General features: G+C 41.0%; 1 protein-coding gene across 1 annotated transcript in view; it reads right to left on the bottom strand.

Moving 5' to 3' along the window:
- Positions 1-22516, bottom strand: part of cpne7 (copine VII) — a 147659-nt gene that overhangs the window by 70255 nt on the left and 54888 nt on the right. The window contains exons 3-4 of the mRNA XM_043706786.1: positions 9557-9739; positions 6813-6887 (exon numbers count right to left, since the gene is read on the bottom strand). Of these exons, the coding sequence (XP_043562721.1) occupies positions 6813-6887; positions 9557-9739 (258 nt within the window). The remainder of the gene's footprint in view (positions 1-6812; positions 6888-9556; positions 9740-22516) is intronic.

Here is a 22516-nt window from a genome sequence, read left to right as displayed (position 1 = left end):
GTCAGTTTGGGAGCTAGACACAAATCAGTCAGGAGTCTGATCAGTGATTAGTTGGAGCTATCTGTACAAATTGTTCAGGGGGATAGACCTTAGTCACTCCTGCTCTTAGCTCAATGGAAGTCAAGCATGGTGTCAGGCAACATATTGTATTTGGGAAATTTGGGGAAATCAGTGCTGGAGATTGGAAGCAACAATTTGGGATGCAGAAGGAACAAGCATGATGAAGGGGGAAATTTTAATATACAAGGTGGCAGAGATGACTGCATTGAAGGATATGGATACTATGGGGATGGAGGGAGTCATCAATAACCACCACCAATGGGGTGGGCCTTGAAGGGTGAGTGGAGAGACATTGCAGCACAATGTTTGGTATGGTTAAACTATAACGGTGATGCTCAGGAGGTAATGACGAGAGTTGCAATTGTAAATCCAGGTGGTTTATGGGAACATGCAGAGAATAAGTACTAATGGGCTGGCATGGACTGCCAAGAAAGGAAAACAAATGGAAGGCCCTTAATTACCAGACTGAGCCCAAAGACTCACTGTGCCAAATATGGCTGGCATTTCCTGCTATATTTATTCAATGCATCAACATGTAAATGTAAATGCAAAACAGCTGCTATAACATCCAGAGTGGACAAAGTCAGGATTTTATTTCCTATCTGAACACACAGGTTCTACTTGAGAGTGTGATGGAAGGCCCCTCAAAGGAAGAGTGCATTAATTAGGCACTTTTGCAGAATGGATTGAAGTCGTCAACCATCATGGCATCATACCAATCGTACCATGTCATTCGTCATTGCAGACTGAAGATAGTCACATCTGTGAGACAAGTGTAATCATAGACACCTATGGGCCACATTTCACAAAGATATCGCAAGGTCTCATAGGCTGCACCGGGAAACCAAGCTGATTCCCTCTCACTCTGAACTGTCAGTATTCACCAATATGCTATTACATGCAATGATGGATTTCTTGGGTGATGTGGGGCTGGGAGGAGAACGTGTTGGAACTCATACAGTGCTTACTATCTCGCATTGTCTTTTTGCAATATGACTGGTGCTGCATCAGAATAATATTCAACGTTGAACTACGATTTTAAGGCAGTCCATACCCCTCCTTATCAGAGTTCTCCATGCCTCACTGTGGAGCAGTCTGGTAAAGCATCTTTTATGAGCAATGTGAATGCTGACAGCTCACATTACTTAGGATGTATTCTGTTCCTTCTGGTCCCCTCCCAGGGACATTGGAAATATAACTAATGGATCCAGCCACAGCAGGGCCTATTGTCACTGTTACTGTCTTGCAATGAAGGCTGAGAGGAACGGAGGAGGACCTGACATATTAGCAACTACAGGACCTGCAGAAACCTCCAGCAGATGCTCCATGTGAAGAGGTCAGAGCTTGAAGTCCCCCTCAGAACGTGGAGATAGAGGAGAGCCAGTCTTTCGAACTTGACGCCAATTTCTCCAGATAAGCAAGACGTAAGTGTCAACACAGAGTGAGGATGTCCTGGGACACAGTAACAAAGCTAGAGCAGGGGCTGAAGTGGCCCAGTGGCCATCAAGATGGCAGCTCTGATAAACATTTCTGAAACTGGTTCCTTGCAAGAAGCCACTGGATTCATGTGAGAGGTTTCTCAATCATGCACCTATAAACACCGCTTTTTATCATTTATAAAACCGATTTGAATGTGAATATAGGAGATACAATTAATAAGTTTGCAGATGACATTAAAATTGGTGGTGTAGTGGACAGTGAAGAAGGTTAACTGACAGTACAACAGGACCTTGGTCAGATGGGCCCATGAATGGCAGATGGATTGAGATAAATGAGAGGCCTTTTGGTAAGGCAAATCAGGGCCAGACTTATTCAGTTAATAGTAGGGTCCTGGAGATCATTGGCAAACAAAGAGATCTTAGGGTGCAGATTCATAACTCCTTGAAGGTGGAGTCACAGGTACAATGGATAGTGAAGGCGGCATTTGGTATGTTTGTCTTTATTGGTCAGTGCATTGAGTATAGAATTTACCACATTATAATGTAGCTGTACAAGATATTGGTGAGGCCACTTTTGGAATACTGCATTCAATTCTGGTCTGCCTGCTATAGAAAAAATGTTGTTAAACTTGAAAGGGTGCAGAAAAAATTTGTAAAGCAAGTTATGCATATTCTTCAGAGAAATATCCTTCACTTATGAGAGTCCAGATAGCTTAAGCATCATTCAGACAGAGCATAGAATCTGTCTCATAGAATGAGACAGGTTCATAGAATCCCTAATAACATGGAAGCAGGCCATCGAGTCCACACCAACCCTCCAAAAAGCGTCCCACCCAGAACCCACTCACCCTATCCTAACCCTAACCACATTTCCCATAGCTAACCTTGGACACTATGGCCAATTCACCTAACCTGCACATCTTTGGGTTGAGGAGAAAGTGAGGTCTGCAGATGCTGGAGATCAGAGCTGAAAATGTGTTGCTGGAAAAGCGCAGCAGGTCAGGCAGCATCCAGGGAACAGGAGAATCGATGTTTCCTGAAGAAGGGCTTATGCCCGAAACGTCGATTCTCCTGTTCCCTGGATGCTGCCTGACCTGCTGCGCTTTTCCAGCAACACATTTTCAGCATCTTTGGGCTGAGGAAGGAAACTGGAGCACCTGGTGGGAACACACACAGACACAGGAAGAATGTGATAATTCCACGCAGACAGAGGCAGCAGTACTAACCACTAACCATGATGATCATCTTTTACATGGTTGGAAGGTTTGAACTATAGGGAAAGGCTGAATAGGCTGGGATTGTTTTCTCTGGAGCAAAAGAGGCTGAGGGGCGACCTTGTAGAGATTTATAAAATCATGAGGTGCATGGATAGAATAAATAGCCAATGACTTTTTCCCCAGGACATGGGATCCAATACTGGATGGCACAGGTTTAAAATGAGAGGGGAATGATATAAAAGGGACCTGAGGGGCAATTATTTCACACAGAGGGTGGTACGTGTATGGAATGAGCTGCAAGAGGACGTGGTAGAGGCTGGTACAATTACAACATTTAAAAGGCATTTGGATGGGTATACAAATAGGAAGGGTTTGAAGGATATGGGCCAAATGCTGATAAATGGGACTAAATTAATTTAGGATATCAGCATGGATGAGTTGGACTGAAGGGTCTGTTTCTGTGCTGTCCAACTCTATGACTCTTAAATGCATCAAGACTGTTACTCATGCAACATCATACTACTTCATTGTTTCCCTGTGACAAAATCAGTACTGTACTCCAAGCAGTAAGCTTTAACAATATAGCTGGCACCCACCGAGGTGCTGGGTGTGATAGATTATACACACATTGCATTGAGAAAGCCATTTCATAATGCAGCAGAGTTCATCAATAGAAAGATTCCATACATGAGAGATCTATGATCATCGGTAGCACATCTCAAAAGTCTGCGTGACATATCCTTGAAGCTGTCATGATGCTCACATCTTCAGAACTCTCATATGACTGGTTCAGATGCCTTACAAGAATTGTTGCTGGGTGATTAGGGCTACCCTCTGTGACCATGACTGATGATTTCATTACACTACTCCTTTCGTGAGGCTGAGTGTGGAAACAGTGCAGCACATTCTTCAACCAGGACCCATGACAGAGCAGACAGCAGGCCAGCTAAAATGAGATTCGGATGTTTGGATTGGTCTGGGCATCCTTGCAGTAAACTCTGGACAGAAAGTGTTGCATTATCCAATCATGCTATCACCATCACAACTGGAGCTGACAACGAGAGGATGTGATGGACTTTGGCACGCTGGGAGAGTGGCAGCAGTCTTGCAACGAGAAAGGTGAGGACATTGAGCAGGAAGATCATCACTTTCAGCCTGATAGACTGCAGCAGTGTCAGATGCAACAACTTAGACACTTGGTTCCAGACAATGAGAGCAGTGATTATTTATTGACTAGATTTGTTGCCACTTGAAAAGCAAGCAATCCATTTTTGTCCTGAGAGGCACATTCTATTTGTCTGTTTGTCATTCTGCTGTTGCTGAATAAAAGTGAATGGTTTGAACTGTTTGAAGGCTTCACAGTACAGGATGGTCCCACATAGAACAATGTTAAGAATTTGTGACTGTGTGATTGAATAGGTAACTGCAGTTGTGTAAGGTGGGTGAGGTAATTGAATAGGGTGGCAGTTTGGTGAAGTAGTTGGTACATTGCTAGGACAGTTGGGTGGCATGTGACAGGGTGGTAGGTTGCCAGCTGTGTAAATGATTTTAAGTAGGTTGAGTCAACATGGAGGATCTCAGATGTACATGGATAGCTTTCCAATCTGTCACTGCAGCATAAAAATGGTATTGGGGATCGCGAATCAGTTTTAGAATCCACCCTTTTTTCAGAGCCATAGATTGCAACGAAAATCACATTTCACTGGGTTTCCATCTAATCCGTTCAGCTGGCAAACTGAAAATCTATGCCATTTTTTCACAGCTTTCAGATTAATTTGTAATTAATTTAATTTTAGTAAAATATGTTTTTAATTCCCTTCCCCAACTATTATCCATTGATCATAGCAGCAGCAGAAAGTAACTGTCCTGAAAAAGCATTCAATAGCATGAACTTCAGTTGGATGTCTAATCAATAATCTGTTGTTTTGAGTTTAAACAAAATTTCACAATATTTTATGTAATAAAGCAAATAATAAAATGGCATAACACTCGAGATCCCATTTAATTATGTTAGCTACTCTGTCTGCGGAAGGTACAGCAAAAAACGTTATCCAGGAATAACTTGCTAACTCTATATATTGATCCTGGTTTATGACTCATTAGGGTGGTGAAACAGCAAGGTGCAATTTACTTGATTCAGTGCAAGCAGTAATTGTCATTCACTTAGCTTCCACTTCTGAGTGCTGCCATCAAGAGTAAGTGGAGGGAGGTTAAAAAATGTCTTGCAGAGTTGTCAAAAGAGATGTGTCAATTCTTTTCATGGATGCTACTGTTTGATACAATTAAACTTTGAGAATTAATTTTGCTGCTTCAAATTCTTTGACTCCACAGACCTTTCTGCTCCATTTCCAAAAGTATTTTCCAGAAATACTTTCTTACAAAGACAATTTTGAGTTGAACATCAGCTGTCTGCTATCACTGTGCAATGTGATAATATTGGATAACTCATTTTCTGAGTTCCATGTAAAATCTGTAATGGTGATTTATTTCATTTGCATAAGCTTCCAAAGAAAATTTCTATTTATTGCTTTATGCAAGAGTGTGGTATAAGAAAATAAGTCACTGTTGGTTCTTCAGGCAAGTTTGTGGTAATGGAATTGATGTGCTTCAGGCTGTGTTAGACCACATACATTCTCCTATGCTTTCTCTGCCTAGAAAGCTTAGCATTCAGCATTAGCATAGCTAACGATCAACTGGCATGTTACTGCTGCCCAGTACTCCCCTCTTCATGGAATGTTTTCTACACACTTCATGAAACCCTTGCCGAGTAGATCCTTTCTGACTGATATCTTCTTCAAGCCAATATCTCCCAAAGACCTATTTCTGACCTATTAGCTTATTCAAGCTGTCTCTCACTCATTATTATACAGTTACCATCATTTTGTTTTTAATGTAAGATGGGTAATTTTGGTAACAGGAATAGTGCTTTTGTTCCAACATACTTTTAATTTTTGACTGAATGCTACGGCTTCATCTGACCAAACATATCTTCTTTCTCCAGAAACATCAATATTCTTGAGATTCAAACTATCGCCTACCAATATGCCAGCTAGCATTCAGCTAACTGAGGAAATGGTATTTTAAGAACAAGATCTCATACCTGAGTCTAAGGACACTACTTATCAAGCATTGCTTTTTACTAACTAAGAATCCCTACAGTGCAGAAGCAAGCCATTTGAATCTGCATGAATCCTCCGAAGAGGATCGCACCCAGACCCAACACCCATCCCCTTAACCACCATAGCCAATCCACCCAATCTGTACTTCCCTGGACACTTTATCTTGGCCAATCCACCAACGTGCACATCTTTGGATTGTGGGAGGAAACCAGAGCACCCAGAGGAAACCCACACAGACCTGGGGAGAATTGCAAACTCCACACAGACAGTTGCCAAAGGGTGGAAATCGAACCCAGGTCCCTGGTGTTGTAAAGCAGCAGTGCAAACCACTGAGCCACCATGCCACCCCTTTGGAGGCTCTGACAATCTACAGCAGGCACTTAAATACTGAAGAAGTACCATCAGTCTTACCTTCTGTCATATTTCTATCATTTGGAAATTTGAACTTTAAAGTTGAGTTGTGTGTGTTTTAGGTCTCAATTCTGTGAAATATTTGAAAAAATATTCAGTTTTGTGAATGATGAATTCAAACCTTATTTCCAAGGAAGGAGGAGCTATGTGACTTGATAAACTATCAGGGAAGATTAACTGATGAAATGTTTACAACATTGAACTTATTTAACATGCAGAAAGACAGACCAGGTCAATAATCATACCACAGAACAGCAGGTTAGTTTGTAGCAGTCCAAGCTTTCAGAGCTGGAAAGAAGCTTTGAAACTGTTTTAGCACTTTAATCAAGCAAGTTATTTCTTAAAATTCAGTTATCATAATGCGCTGAGCAATGGTTAGAATAAAGATGGCGCATTGTCCGTTCTGTTATTTCAATACTTTGATTTCAAATACTATATGCCATAGTCACATGAAGTGAACATTATATTTTGGAACAAATTTTGTTTCTATCTTTTAGTTTTCTGATAAATAATGTATTTTTTGGAATTAAAATCATATATAATAAGTTTTAAGTACTAATACTTACTGTAATTGTAGACTTTCCAGCGTATTTTCCATATCTTAAGAACAAAGGCTTTGTAATTTTCTTCTGAGCCACGATCTGTAAGATATGAAATCACATCACACAAAACTGAATTCATAGGAAAACTCCCATCAAAGGTTTATTTTGAGCTTCCTTAACTGGTGGGATAGACTATATCCTTTTGGTTATTTTAAACTATGGTTTGAAAGAATAACAATTGATCTAGTAAAGTTACACAACTAACTCCCTTTAGTTACTATGCATTAAGATTAATTACAGTTGCAACAATCCAGGTGTATAATTAGGGTTTCCAGCGTGTAAAACTTGTACAAGGTTTCAGTTTCACAAGGGTTAGGACTGAAAATGCAGATAAACTTTGTGAACTCACAGCACAGTTATCTCTGTTCAATTTCCTTCCAGTCATATTTTGTTACGTTTAGTCAAACTATTGGAATAGCCATGGTGATCAGAGTTAGCATTTAACAAGGGGGAAAGATGATCTGATCTTGTGTGACCTCTTCCTGTACTTCCAGACATTGAGTAACTTCTGCTTGTGCTGTAATTGAGTATCAGTTATTACATCACTCATTGCATAATGGTTGATGTTAGTTTAACCCTAAATCTAGAAGTATTTTTTAAAACTGCTGTACTTCAATTATTCTATTGGGAAGCAAGCTGAAACATCTTTTGTTTGTTTGTAAAGAGATAGAGGACTTCCAGCTTGATAGGTCCTGAAGTTTAAGTAGAAGAAAAGCTAAACCTGCCCTCTGGCTACTTAAGTGAGGAGGTCTGTATTCATGTAAATTTATTGTGGCTGGTCATCCAAATGATTAATGATCCAGGGCTGTCTCATTTTCAGTGAAGATTCTTTTATAAGCAGTTCTTGGTGCTGACCACTGTGCTCTCAAGGCAATGTATATAGTGAAATATGCTTATGCATTACAACAATGTGATTCTTATATTAGCTCCTGTAACAGATATATGAGACATGGGACATGCAGCACTGAAAATTTGAATGAACTTTTATTACAGCTCCTGGTGTTTACCCAATGCATATTACAATCACAGGCACGAGTGTGCATGGGTTCCTGTTAAGCAATTTAGCTGCACTGCAACATGCTTCCCTCAGCATGTCATGCTGCAAAATGACGCAGTTCAGTAAGTTGGAAGCTAAGGCCTCTATATGAGTAGGTCACATGCCGTAATACAGTAATGGTATCATGACCATCTCCCTTAGAGATATATTTCATATCTGCTGTGAGATGTAAAGTAACAGGAACATCAATCACACCATCTGTAACATTTTAGTAACTACATGCACCTCAAACATTACGCACATGAATTACTTAATGGAACAAAGGGAAACCCTTGCATCAAATGAAGAATTTTATTTAAACAAAATGACCGTACATTTCATAAGAAAATGATAGCTCGAGTTAAAGACATGGTCTTAAATTTACTAACATTATTCAATTTCCACCAAACCAATCCATAGAGGATCACGTTAGTCTAACCCATCTAGAACGAAAGGATCAGATTAGCTCAGGTATCCATTTTATACCCCACAGGCTAATATTCTCCACCAATTTCAGTACAAAGTAAAACAAGCATTACAAACCAGATCAGTTTCTCTCAAGGCAAGTTAAAATGAATGACAAATCCTGGCTAATGAAAACAATTTACACTAAAAATATACAACTGCAGTAAAATCAATAGCATTTCACATTTTTCAAGTTATATTATTTGGATAGAAATAAATATATCTTTAAATTCCTACTGTTTCATTTTTCAAAGAATGCATCATGCACCACCACCGAAAAATCATATCTCATTTCATAAAAGATTCTTTTTAAAGTAGCTCTGTATGAAACCAGTTGATCGCCACTTTAATTTGCTTAATTCAGCTGGAGACATTCTGTTTAGGGCAACAGATTTTGAAAAAATATCTTTTCTACATTTCTTCATCACCATTTGAAGTTCAAGTCAGCAAGCAGGTGTATCAAGCATCAAAGATCTTTATTAAATAACTCTCTTTGCTAGTTTATTGACAATCAGGGGCCAGAAGGGACTCTTATAGATGTTTGATTCCGTGCCAAACATCACTTTAGAGACTGGTTTAAAGAAAATATTATTACATACGGTTAGAAAAAAACCTGAGGTATTTTTAATTACTTTGGAACATGGACTGTTTACTTAAGCAATACTTCATGCTTCCTTTGTTCTTATTATTAATTTTAGCTAATAAAATAATTAGGCCAATATGTTTAAGTGGCACACAAAAGATATTGCATGTACATTAAGTGATGCATTACCAAAGAAAAATAAAACATTGACATTTTTGGATGGTTTCTGGATGAAACTAATCTTAAAATCATTTTTAGCTAATGCAACACATCATTGATATACGCAGAAGAGCAGATTTCAGTTGATATCTTATAAAGACATACAAGGCATTAAGTATAGACACAAGCTGTATCTCTTTTATTGGTAGCTGAGTGCAGGTGCCCCCTTGCTTTGACAGAAGATTGTAATAAGTATTAGATCAATTTTTATTTATTAAACACTAATATTAAACTTTGAAATTCTCCAATACTGGAGTTAACAGAAATTTTTACAGCTTTGACTAATCTATATTCTCATCATTAAAATTGTTGATTTAATATGATAGGGAAAGAAAGAATTAAAATATCAACTAGCCCTGTAATTATTAGAATTGTGAAGAAAATAGTGTTTATTCTAGTACTTACCTGTCCCAGAGTGCACTCTACACCACCCAGAAAGTCATCATCACGAGTACCAATACTGCAGTGGCCATGGATATCATATACTTCAAATCGAAGCTTCTGAACCTCCTCAAAATAATAATCCACATTGAAAACTTTGGAAAAGACTGGATGCAGGTTACTCTTTATAACTTCAGTCCGGTCAACCTGCAAAGCAGAACAATTTTACGGGTTCATTACACTCTTATTGATGACTGTTTGGAATATCAGATGTACCGAGTTCCAATGTTCACCTTACATTGGATAACTGGACTTTGTTTCTAGAATATAGGGCAACTTAATAAATCTAGACATTTTTGTTCAGAACTGCATAGATCAAGACATGGCTCCAGTATGGTAGATGAACAGAACAGCTCTAATATTTTACACAGTAAAATGCTAGCCTGCGGCTCAAAAATGATCAACAGTTCCCACAGCCTGTCTACTGCCTGTAACTTTAAAAGAATCTTAACAAAATCATCAGATGAAGAATGATGTAATCTGTATTTGAATTTGTAATAAATGAAGCAAAAGTCACGACTTATAGCTGGGAAGGGAGCGCTTAAGCAGAGCTAGGCAGATGAATGAAGGATCAATTTTAATCAGTTGAATCCATTCACTTCTGTTCTATTTAGAGCCAATGAGCTTAGAATCATCAAAGACTGGGTTTTGTTCTACTTTAATTAATTACCAGTTATTTTGCAAAAAATGTCTCCAGCCCTATAATGCCATAAAGGTCTTTCCATTTTTTAAAATTTTTAATCAAGACTGGAGAGCTTTGGTTTTGGTTTTGGTTTTGGAATTCGAGAAATGCTCAAATGGATCATTCTGCGGTGTTTCTCCTCGCAGCTTACAAACAGAAGCTGAAGCATGAGGACCCAGTATAGAAAGTAGTGCGGTGTTGGTCTGAGGCAATGGAGGGCTTCTACAGAACTGCTTAGAGTCAGTGGACTGGGCCATATTCAAGAACTGAACAGCCAACCTAAACAACTATGCAACAACTGTCACACACTTCATTAGTAAGTGACACTGCATGCCAAAGAAATTAATCTGAATGTTCGCCAACAGGAAGCCGTGAGACAACTGGGAGATCCACTCCCTACTGAAGTCCAGATCTGAGGCATTTAAGACAGGTGACACTGACCTATACAGGAATTAAGTATGATTTTTGCAAGGCCATTAGAGACGCCAAGAGGCAATACCAAATTAAGTTTGAGACTCAGACAACCACACAGACACCTGTTGTTTGTGGCAAGATCTACCATAACAGGCTACAAAACAAACTCAAACAGAATTGCAAGGAACAATACAGCCCTAACCAATGAGCTCAATGCATTCTATGCTCACTTTAAATAGAAGGTCAATGAAACAATGTCACCTGACCCATCAGCCTTGGATGCACCTGCACTCACAGTCACCACCGCAGACGTTAGATTGGCCTTCTTGAGAGTGAACCTATGGCCATGCACTCAGATCCTGCGCAAACCAGCTAGCAAGAATAATCACATGCATCTTGAACCTCTCCTTGCTTTGGTCTGATGTCCCCACTTGCTTCAAGAAAACCACCATCATCCTGGTGTCAAAGAAAACTCATGTAGCGTGCCTCAATGACAACTGCCTAGTACCTCTGACCTCCATAATTATGAAGTGCTTTAGGAGGTTAGTCGTGTCTCATGTCAGCTCCAGCCTCCCAGATTCCCTTGATTCTTTTCAATTCAGCTACTGGTGCAAGAGGTCCAAAGGATTGTTTCCCTGGCCCTACACTCATCCCTGTAATATCTGCAGAACAAGAATATTTATGTCAGGCTCCTACTTTGTGACTACAGCTCCATCAAACAACGACAAGATGGAATACAGGAAAGAGATTGAATGTTTAGTCGCATGGTGTAAAGACAACAATCTCTCCATCAATGTCAATAAAATGAAGGGAGCTGGTCATTGGCTTCAGGAAGCAGAGTGGAGGGCACGCCCCTGACTGCAACAATGATGTTGAAGTGGAAATCGTCAACAGCATCAAGTTCCTGGGAATGATGATCACCAACAATCTGTCCTGGTCCACCCACATCAACGCGATGGCCAAGAAAGCACAACAACATCTCTACATCCTCAGGAGGTGAAGGAAATTCAGCATGTCTTCAAGGACTCTAACCAATTTTTATAGATACACCACAGAAAGCATCCTATCTGGATGCATCACAGTGCAGTTTGGCAACTGCTCTTCCCAAGACCGCAAGAAACTGGAGAGTTATGAACACAGCCCAGTCCATCACGCACACCAGCCCTCAATCCATTGGCTCTATCTACACTTCCTGCTGCCTCAGGAAAGCACCAGCGTAATCAAAGATTCCTCCATCCCAGTTATAATCTCTTCCATCCTCCTCCATCAGGCAGAAGATATAAAATTTTGATTTATGTATGAATAGATTGAAGAACAGCTTCCTCCCTGCTGTTATCAGACTTTTGAATGGACCTCTCAAACGCTATTCTGATCCCTCTCTCAGCAGCTTCTCTGCAGCTATAACATTGTATTCTGCACTCTGGTTGAATGGTACAATCTGAACTCAAAACAACATTTTTCACTGTATCTCAGTACATGTGACAATAATAAATGATGTAATCAATGTATCAAAACTCAGGATTACTTACTGACATATTAAATTTTAAGATGGATAGTTTATCTTGCTTTTTAAAAAATTCAGTGACTGTCCGGGAAATTCCTTTGTGGATTACACCCAGCCTCAGTAGTGACCCTAGAATGTCACATCCAGAACAATGTCAAGGAATTTTTTAAAAAACCACTTCAGGGAAGAGAAAAAAAATGCAACAATCAGCACCATGTGCTTTGGAGCAAATCTCCTGGTGGTCAACATAATGTAATAGAATGGAGATAACCATAGAAAATAATCTGGCAAAAAAGCATGATTGTGTTGTCACCTTAGAACCAACTATACTCTGGTAATGATGATTTGGACTGGCTGTTGGACTGGGTTGTACAAAGTTAAAAATCACACAACACGAGTCCAACAAGTTTAATTGGAAGCACTAGCTTTCGGAGCACCGCTCCTTTATCAGGTGGTTGTGGAGTACACAATTGTAAGACACAGAATTTATAGCAAAAGTTTACAGTGCAATGTAACTGAAATTATACAATGAAAAATACCTTGATTGTTTGTTGAGTCTTTCATCTCTTCGAATACCACGATAGTTTCACTTCTGTCATGTGTAAATCACAAAACTTTTTTTTTAAGAAGTTACATTCTCAGGTTAACTGTAACAATTGGTATTAGCCAGCTATTATGTTAATGGTGTTAGCCCCCTGTGTTCACTGTTTGTGCCATAATGTTTAGACTGATTCTAATCTAAAAAGTGAGATAACAGAGTCTTACATGAATTCAAGCAGTTTTTGAGCAAAGTACAATGTAACTCAGCAAGTACAAATTCACCCCACAAAATATATGTGAAGTCAGGTCTCCTGGTTGAGGGGTAGGGACCACAAGAACCCTGTAATCAAACTTATATAAAAATTCAGAGGTTACTGGAATTTTCCTTGACTTAATTGTAGAATGAATTGAAGGACAATTATTCCAACCATTGTAAATTATTATTAATTTAAAAAGATATGAAACTTTCTAAAAGATTCAAGTGAAAAGAATGCTAATCTTCAGATTCTTTCATAAACATTAAAAAAATGATCAGAATAAAAAGTCTGCAAGACAACCTTTCATAAACAAGGAAGTTCAGGAAAACCTGTTTCTTTGCTGTACTACTATCTCATCTTAGGGTTTGTAGAGACTTTGTCTATGAAGTAGATTATGAAGAGGTTTTTCATTCTGCCTGACTGATGTGAAGAAACAAATTGAGATTTGAGTCTACAAAGAATTGGGAGAACAATCAGAGCTAAATCTTTGCAAGTGCCAGAATTCTCAGGCAATGAGATAACAATATATGATGCTTAGAGGCTGAATGCTCAGTAAGGTCCAAGTGTCTACGTGGGTCACGCAAGTTATTTGCAAGCAGAACTTCAAGGGTAGGGTTGTAACTGTGAAGGTGTTTCTCAAAGAATATTAATTAAGCAGCTGGCCATAGGGAGGCCCCTCAGGTTTAGAGTTGCAGGACTCAAAATCTTAGCACAGAAATTGAAAAGGAGGAGAGGTGCAATGTCTCCCAGGGATGCACGAGACTCTCCAGGCAGAGATAGCAAATGGTAGCTGATAGCCATGTGGACCAATGCAAGGATTCTGGTTAGAAGACATTGCTGTAGATTTAATAAACTCCATACAGCAACTAATGTCTTCATATGTATCAGCTGTGCTTCAGTTGATAAAACATTCACCTCTAAATTTAATCCCCACTTTCTGATTTGGACATAACAATCAAGGCTGACAATCCGCTGCAGTACTGAGGGAGTGCAACACAATTGGAATGAGCCATCTTTCCAGTAAGATGTTAAATCAATGTCCCACATGTCTACTTACATGTATATGAAAGATCCATCTCTCTATTTTGAAGAAAAAGACCATGTTCTGGCAATATTTATCCCTCAACTAATGTCATAAAACCAATGGTCTGGTCACTTCCAAATTGCTGCTTGTGGGAATTTGCTGAGTGAAAATTAACAATTGCATTTCCCACATTACTAACATCACATCAGCCAGAGTATTGTGTAAGTTGTTAGTACCACATTATAACAGGAATGTGAACGCATTTGAAAGAGTGCCAAAGTGATTTACAAGTATGGTTCCAGGGATGAAAAATTTCAGTTACGACAATAGAGTGAAGGAGTTGGGACTGTTCTCCTTGGACAGAAGAAGGCTGAGAAGTGAACTAAGATTTTCAAAAATCATGAGTGAGCTGGATAAAATAGTTAAGGAGAAGCTGTTCCTGCTTGTAAAGGAATCAATAAACAGAGCACACAGACTTGAAAGGATTTTGAAAAAACAAAGATCTGAAATGCACTGCCTGGAAGTGTGGTGGAAGCAGATACAATTGAAGCATTTGTGAGGGTACTGGATGATTACTTGCACAGAAACCAGGAAAATGCAGCGGATTGGCAGGAGGTAATGATGTTCATTTGAAAAGTCAGTGCAGACATAGTGGTCCAGATGGCCTCTTTCTGTGGCATAACATTTTGCGATCATGTGACTATGCTTCAAAACATCTCTATGGCTATAGAGTGCTTTGAAACATTTGGTGGTTGTGAATATATTAATACAAGCTCTGGCTGAGTGTGAAAGAATGGAGAGAGCTGAAAAGCACACTGGAGAAAACTAGTCAATATTCATTGACTGGTTAAACTATTATAGAGGCAGACTTTTGCAGGACATCATTAGAACCTTCTTCCTTCAGATTATGCAGTAACATCATCTGACACCACTGTTAAACATCTACACTGTTGTGTGTGAGGACATTGTAGTCAGTGTTGACCAAAAAACATGTCAAAGTGTGCAAAACTTGGTCAAGTAGGTTCTGATCCCACATCCAGACACACTCCAAGGATGAAGAGCTGGCTGTTTCTGTACCTTGGTGGCTGTCAAAGGTGATAGCTTGGTTTGTATGATAATGATCCTCCTTCTTTTGGTTCTTATCCAAGCCAGTCTCTGGGATTCCTAAGCAAAGGGTATGCAGAGGACTTTGAACAGAGCATATAATCTCTTTCATGTTAGGAGCTTCAAATGAATCAGATCATTGTGTAAAGGTGTGGACCTATAACTAAGTAACACAGGATCGATGTTACTGTTTTTCTTTAATTGGTCCTTAACCAAACAAATCTTCCTATCATTGGCCGTGAGAATTGAGGGGAACTGGTAATGCGTACAAAATTGTACAAATCAGTGAAGTGTTTAACAGTCATTCACAAACTGCAGGCCTTTGTCTGAGATGACTACCACAGGAATGTCATATGTGGCAAATATCTCTGAGCATTGTGATTACAGCCATTGAGGTAGGGCTGTCTAATCACTTGACCTTCAGCCATTGGGAATATGAATTGACAACGCTAAGACGGGTTTTACCCTGGAAGGTGAACAGATCCATCCCCAGCATTCCCAACAACAAAATGAGAGTGATAGCACCATCACAGGCACTTTGTGTTCTGTCTATGTTAGCACACGTTGGACAATTGGAGACTATGTCTCCAATGGACTTCAATATACCTGACCACCAGAGGGTGTTGCTTGGTATTTGGTAATTCCCCAGTGAACCTGGTGGAACATTGCAGAATGTCCAGCCTCATGACCCTGGGGGTAAGAATGCAGTTGTAATAGACCAGCAAGTCATCCAGAAGGCTATGACGATGATATTGCTTGAAGTACTGCCTTCGAGTACATTAGTAATGATATATGCAGGTCATTCTATGACACGGCAATCTCACATTTGTGAGGATTCAGCATGGTATCCTGAGTTGAACAAATGTCATCCATTTTATGAGCGGTCACTGGAAAAAGCATGATCAACAGCAGCATGATAGCTCAGTGATTAGTACTGCTGCCTCACAGTGCCATAGACCTGGGTACAATCCCAGCTATGGGTTACTGTCAGTGCAGGGTTTGCACATTCTAGTCATATCAGCTTGGATTTCCTCCAGTTTCCTCCCACAGTCCAAAGTTGTCCAGGTTTGGTGAATTGCAGAGGTACAACGATATCGTAGGAGGGGGTTGGGTCTGGATGGAATGCTGTTTGGAGGGTCAGTGTGAACTCGATGGGCTCAATGACCTGCTTCCACACCGTAGGGATTCTATAATTCTATGAACAAAACTGCATAGAACACCACATCCCGAATAAAAGAGTAATCACTTCATGCAGGTTTCCCCACAGGAATATGGAATAAAACATTAACCAGGATCTGAACTCTCCCATAGACATACTCCATGTTGGCATCAAACTGTAGAAGATAGAATTGGAACCTTTGGATTTGAGCTGGAATTTTGGCAGCTCCATGGTGTTATGAAGGTCATTAATGGCTTATGACCCATCTGGAGTTTGAATTTGAGATCCAAGCTCTAATTACAGAAACTCTAATTTCACAGATCCAGGTGGCTCTCTCAATGGACTTGTGGCGCAGCTCTGTATCTGTCAGTGCCCTGAAGGAAGGGTGGACAGGACATTTGGAGCTATCACACTGGACATGGAACAAACCAGCTCTTAGAACAATGCAGATGCTTCAGTTGCCACAATAATGGTTGGTCTGGGTCACCATATGCCAGGATTTAGGTTGACACAGGTATTTTCATCAGTGGATACCTTGGAGTGCACTTCTCACACCTCCACCCAGTTGTGTAAAGTTGGCACAGATATAGAGGGAGCCATTTGGCTTGGGTACAGACACCATGCCAGAGCACCATGAAGTGGACTGGGTGCCAGTATTGATATCATTGCCTTTTGTAGAATGGCTTCTTTTAAACTTTTTAAGAGAAATGTGAAAACTTGCTTGACATGAGTAGGCAGTGATATGGTGAGTTATTTGCAGCTTCCAAGTCCTGTGAGTAGTTTCAGAAGTTCCCTCTGGAACTTGTCTGCTTTGGAGGAAGGTAGTTGAGAGCGTGTAGATAGATGAAGGTGGGATGATGGTGATAGTTCGGAGAGGAGGGTGGAGCAGATAAATGAGAAGGAAGACGGACAGGTAGAACAAGTCAAGAGGGCGCTGCCAAGTTGGAAGGTTGGTTCTGGGATAAGGTGGGGGGAGGGAAGATGAGGTAACTGGTGAAATCCACATTGATCCCATGTGGCTTGGTGGTGATGCTGTGTTTGCTTGCCATAATGGAAACATAAAACAATGGTGGGTATCACATTGTCCCACAGCTCAGCTTACTTACTGACGCTCTAAGATCTCTCCCATATCCACAGTCATCTGGCACCTAATGCAAATCATTACCAAAAGAATAAAGATTTTCTGGGTATCCTGCTGAATTTAGTCCAGTCTGTGGCAGCACTGCTATGAAAGTTCATGTAGAAATCAAACTCTTTAAAGTTTGCTACATATTTAGCAGTTTCTGCACAAACCCCTGTCTTCTTAACATAATGTTAGAACAGGAACGCACTGACCCGATTATTATTTTGCTTCTGAGTGTGTCCAGAACCCGTCCCACATCACTTGAATCAGCAATGTCAGTTTACACAGGGTGCAACTTCTTAAGGCACCCTGCAAAGTCCAGGGGCTTGGACAAAGGTAACTCAGAGCACTTCTAAGCAGCTTTCTTGGATTCCAGTCAAGTTGAGTTGCTTTGATTGCATGTACAGGAGTGCTCTCTGTCAGGCAAAATCTTTTCACTTTCCTGTCAGTATTGGCATTGACTGCATCCTTCGAAAGTGTTTGACAGAGAGTGCTCTGGGCTCCTCTGGCACAGGAGAGTTTGAAAGCTTCTTCCCTCAGGCTCTAGTTACATGCGGTTGACATCACTGACGACCTATGCGAAACACTAGCACAATAATTATTAAGCCTTTGTACTAAAGTGAAAATTGCTGTTCAAATGCAGATCTTTCCTTTCACTCTCTTTATCTTTTACACACTGCTGTCACAAAGCTGGTCCCTTTTTTCTCAAAGCTGTTCCCTTTCTCAAAGACACTGTGTCCTTGGTTATTATCAGAGGGGTCATAAAACCCTCCTGGCTCCAAGGTGACTAGTTTGATACAGAGATGAAAAGGATTGTTGAGAGGCCCTTTGTTTATATATAAACAGATGAGACTTCAGGCCAAAGTGGTCATGTTTTAGAAGTGACCTGTATAATGAAAGGGGAGTGGTCAGCTCTCTACCTGGCTGAGCAGTTCAGTGCAGAACTAGTTAGGACTCCAGCTGTGTTGAAACAAGTTGCTAAACTCTCTTTCCTTCTGCTTTTCTAACTTCACCTGTAAGTGTTTGTTCCATTTTTACTGTTTTTTTTAAGGAAGTTTGCTATTGGGACTGTTGTGTATATTTGGAACAGTACCGTCTAGTTTGGATAGACTGAGTTCTGTAGGGGTTCTTTATTCTGTTCTTAACACTGCACTACCAAACCTACACATACTTTAAATCAAACATACCCAATGCCCATCCATCAGCAGTATCCAGTAATCAGGACTCATCTCAAATTTCGGTCACACATGTTGCTATTATAAGCCTCACACTCACATCTTAAAGGTTCCAAATACGGTCAGCTATGGTCTATGTCAAAAAATGTGGTGCTGGAAAAACACAGGTCAGGCAGCATCTGAGGAGCAGGAATGTTGATGTTTCAGGCAGAAGCCCTTTATTAGGAATGTAGAGGGAGAAGAGGGATGGGAGATAAATATGGGGGTGGGGGTGGTTGGAAGGTAACTGGGAAGGCAATAGGTAGATGTAGGTGGAGTTTGATAGTGATAGGTTGGAGGGGAGGGTGGAGCAGATAGATGGGAAAGAAGATGGACAGGTAGGACAATTCAAGTGGGCAGTGCCAAATTGGAGGGTTGGGTCTAGGATGAGGTAGGGGGAGAGGAGATGAGGAAACTGGTGAAGTCGACCTTGATGCCATGAGGTTGGAGGGTCCCGAAAAAGAAGATGAGGCATTCTTTCTCCAGGTGTCGGGTGGCTTGGATTTGGCAGTGGAGGCAAACCAGGACTTGGATATTCTTGGCAGAGTGGGAGGTGGAGTGGAAGTGTTCGGCCACAGAGGTGTGGGTTGTTGGGTGATGTGTCTCAGAGATGTTCCCTGAAAAGTTCCGCAAGTTGGTATCCTGTCTCTCCAATGTAGAGAAGACCACATCGAGAGCAACAGATGCAGCAGATGAGGCGTTTGGATGTGCCGGAAAATCTCTGCTGGATTTGGGAAGATCCATTGGAGCCTTGGATGTGAGGAATGGTCTCTGCAGAACAAGATAGGGGTGGGGAAGGAAATATCCTTCTGGTGGTGGGGCCTGACTGAAGGTGGCAGAAATGGCAGAGGATGATGCGCTGTATCCGGAGGTTGGTGGGGTTGGAAAGTGGAAGGTGAGGACTCGGGGGGTACTATCCTTGTTGCAGTTGAAGGGGTTGGGTTCAAGGGCAGAGGTGCAGGAAGTGGAGGAAATGCACTGGAGGGTATTGTTGAGCACGTGGGAGGGGAAATTGTGGTCCTTGAAATAGGAGGCCATCTGGGTTGTCCTGGAGTGGAATTGCAGATACGGCTGAGGCAGAGGATTTGGGAGTAAGGGATAGCGTTTTTACAGGAGGTGGGAGGTGGTGTAGTCCACATAGCTGTGGGAGCCAGTGGGTTTGAAGAAGATGTCCAGGTAGCTGCGGCAGTCGGATTCCCAGATCCAAGCCTCCAACTCAGCACTTCCCTCTTGAACTCTCCTACCTGTCCATCTTCCTTCTCACCCATCAGCTCCATCCTGCTCTCTGACCTATCACCATCACACACCCCACCTGTGTCTACCTATTGCTTTCCCAGCTACCTTGCCCCCACCCCCACCCGAATCTTCCTATTTATCTCTGAGCACCCTTCTCCCCCCAAACCACCCCGCCAACATTCCTAATGAAGGGTTTATGCCCAAAATGTCAACTCACCTGCTCCTCAGATGTTGCCTGACCTGCTGTGCTTTTCCAGTACCACACTTTTCGACTCTGATCTGCAGTCTTCAGTTTCTCTCAGCTATGTGTCCATGACAGGCACACTCTTTGCAATGCATTCAATGATATTCTTTCATCTCTTTTGCAGGACTAGATGCGCACAGAACAGGAGGGAGTGAGCATGCTTGCATTTCCCTGAACCTGGTGGAGACCAGCTTCCAAAATTGGGTCACCATGACCAGTGTTGGTGACAGCATCTAACATGATGGAATATTCCTGCCTTAAACACTTCCTCAACCCTCACCAATGTCATCCTGAAACTTGACTTGAGATTAAAGCTGCAGATGGTGTGATCTAATGACTATTCAATTACCAAAATGTACCCTCCATTCCAACATCAACACCCCCAGCCTCGATGCTAATCGCCACCTTCTGCCTATCTGCTTTCAGGTATCCAAGAACTGTCTCTGGCCCCTCAATGTAGCCTCACCATGAAGTCAAGACAAAACCTTATGTAAAGGAGAACCCCAAACTTTCTAGCATCTCCAACACACAATTGTGGCAGGAGTAAGATCCACCCAGCAGCTCCTCAGAAATCAACTGTACCTGTGGCAGATTATCTGTGGCACCTGCTATAGAGGGTAACATATTAGTGTGAATAAAGGATTGATTAGCTAACAGGATGGAGAGAGCAGGGATAAATCAAGCTTTTTCAGATTAGCGAGTTGTAACTTGAAGTACGACAGGGATCAGTCCTGGGTCCTCAACTATTTATAATCTATATTGATGATTTAGAGAGTATGGTGGCTAAACTTGCTGAGGACACCAAGATAGGTAGGAAAATATGTTGTCAATAAGAGGTTGAGAGTCTGCAAGAGGATACACACGGGTCAAACATGAGGTCAAAATAGTTGGCAGATGCCATATAATGTGGGTAAACAAATACTTGTCCAGTTTACTAAGAAGAATACAAAAGCAATATGCTATTTAAGTAGAGACAGATTGTAGAACTCAGTGATAAAGATGGATTTGAATGTCCTAGTACATGAATCACAACATTAATTGCAGGTTCAGCAAGTGACAAGGTAAATGGAATGATGCAGTTTATTGCTAGGGAAATGGAATACACAAGTAGGCAAGTTTTACTACAACTGTACAGGGCATTGTTAAGATCACCAGTGGTACACTGTGTATAGTTCTGGTCTTCTTTCTGAAAAAAGATATTATTGATTTTGCAAAGTTTCTACAGAAAGTTCATTTGACTTATTTCTGAGAGGAACGGCTAATCTTATGAAGAAAGGGTCAATACGTTTGGCATATACTCACTAGGAATTTAGAAATTGAGAGGTGATCTTATTGGTGCACATAAAATCTTGAGGGGACTGGGTACTTTGGTTTTTGGGAGGGTGTTTCCTCTTGAGGGGAAAAGCCAAAAACAAGAGAGACAGTTTAAGAATAGGAGGTTTCTCTTTTAAGTCAGAGATGAGGAGAAACAATTCCAGTAAATGAGTCATTAGAGAGTGGAATTCTCTTCCCCAGAAGGTAGTGAAGGCTCTGTCTTCCAATTTATTCAAGGACAAGTGAGAGATCTTTGATAGATAGGGTGTCAAGGTTTATGGACGGCAGACAGGAAAGTGGAGTTGAGACCTTAACCAGGGTCAGCCATATTTTATTAAATGGTTGACCAGGTCCAAAGGGCCAATTGGCCATATTGCTACTTGGAATCCCTTTCTTTCTATGTTTCTATATACCACCGTGAATATAGTGGGAGGTGGCTGCCTATAAATTAATGAGAGAAGGTGGGCTGGTGTACCCCTTTTTTCCTTCTGCCATGTTATCATACCAGTAATAATAAGGTGACAAATGGCCTTCCAGACCAGAGCCATTGCATGGCCATGGAAGGACCTTTTTGCACTGCAGCTAGCATTTTACTAGCAGCAGGTATTCCCTCTATCATGTAGGGTATCCACCAGGTAAATCCCAGTGACTTTCAGTGGATACTCTTTAGCCAAAACAAAGCTTCCCCCTGCCATACTCCCAAGCCCCACCCCCACATAGTAGCAGCTTCTGCCATGATATCCTGCAAACTGCCTTTGGTCATTATGCAAAGAACCAGCATCTGCCAATCTAGAGGAACATCCATCAAATGTAATGTCTAACTAATCTCAGAATGTGGTTATTTCAAATAGTTCTCTGAATTAAATCAGCTTTTGAAAGTTCTTGCCTAATACCGTCAAAATTGGCTTTTCTCCAATTTAGAACTTCAACTTTTAGATCTGGTCTATCCTTTTCCATCATTATTTTAAAACAAATAGAATTATGGTCGCTGGCCCCACAGTGCTCCCCCACTGACACCTCAGTCACCTGCTCTGCCTTATTTCCCAAGAGTAGGTCAAGTTTTGCACCTTCTCTAGTAGGTACATCCACATACTGAATCAGAAAATTGT

This window comes from Chiloscyllium plagiosum, chromosome 17, assembly GCF_004010195.1.
Source record: "Chiloscyllium plagiosum isolate BGI_BamShark_2017 chromosome 17, ASM401019v2, whole genome shotgun sequence".
Classification (NCBI taxonomy): Eukaryota; Metazoa; Chordata; class Chondrichthyes; order Orectolobiformes; family Hemiscylliidae; genus Chiloscyllium; species Chiloscyllium plagiosum.
This window is presented reverse-complemented; position numbering and strand designations above follow the sequence as displayed.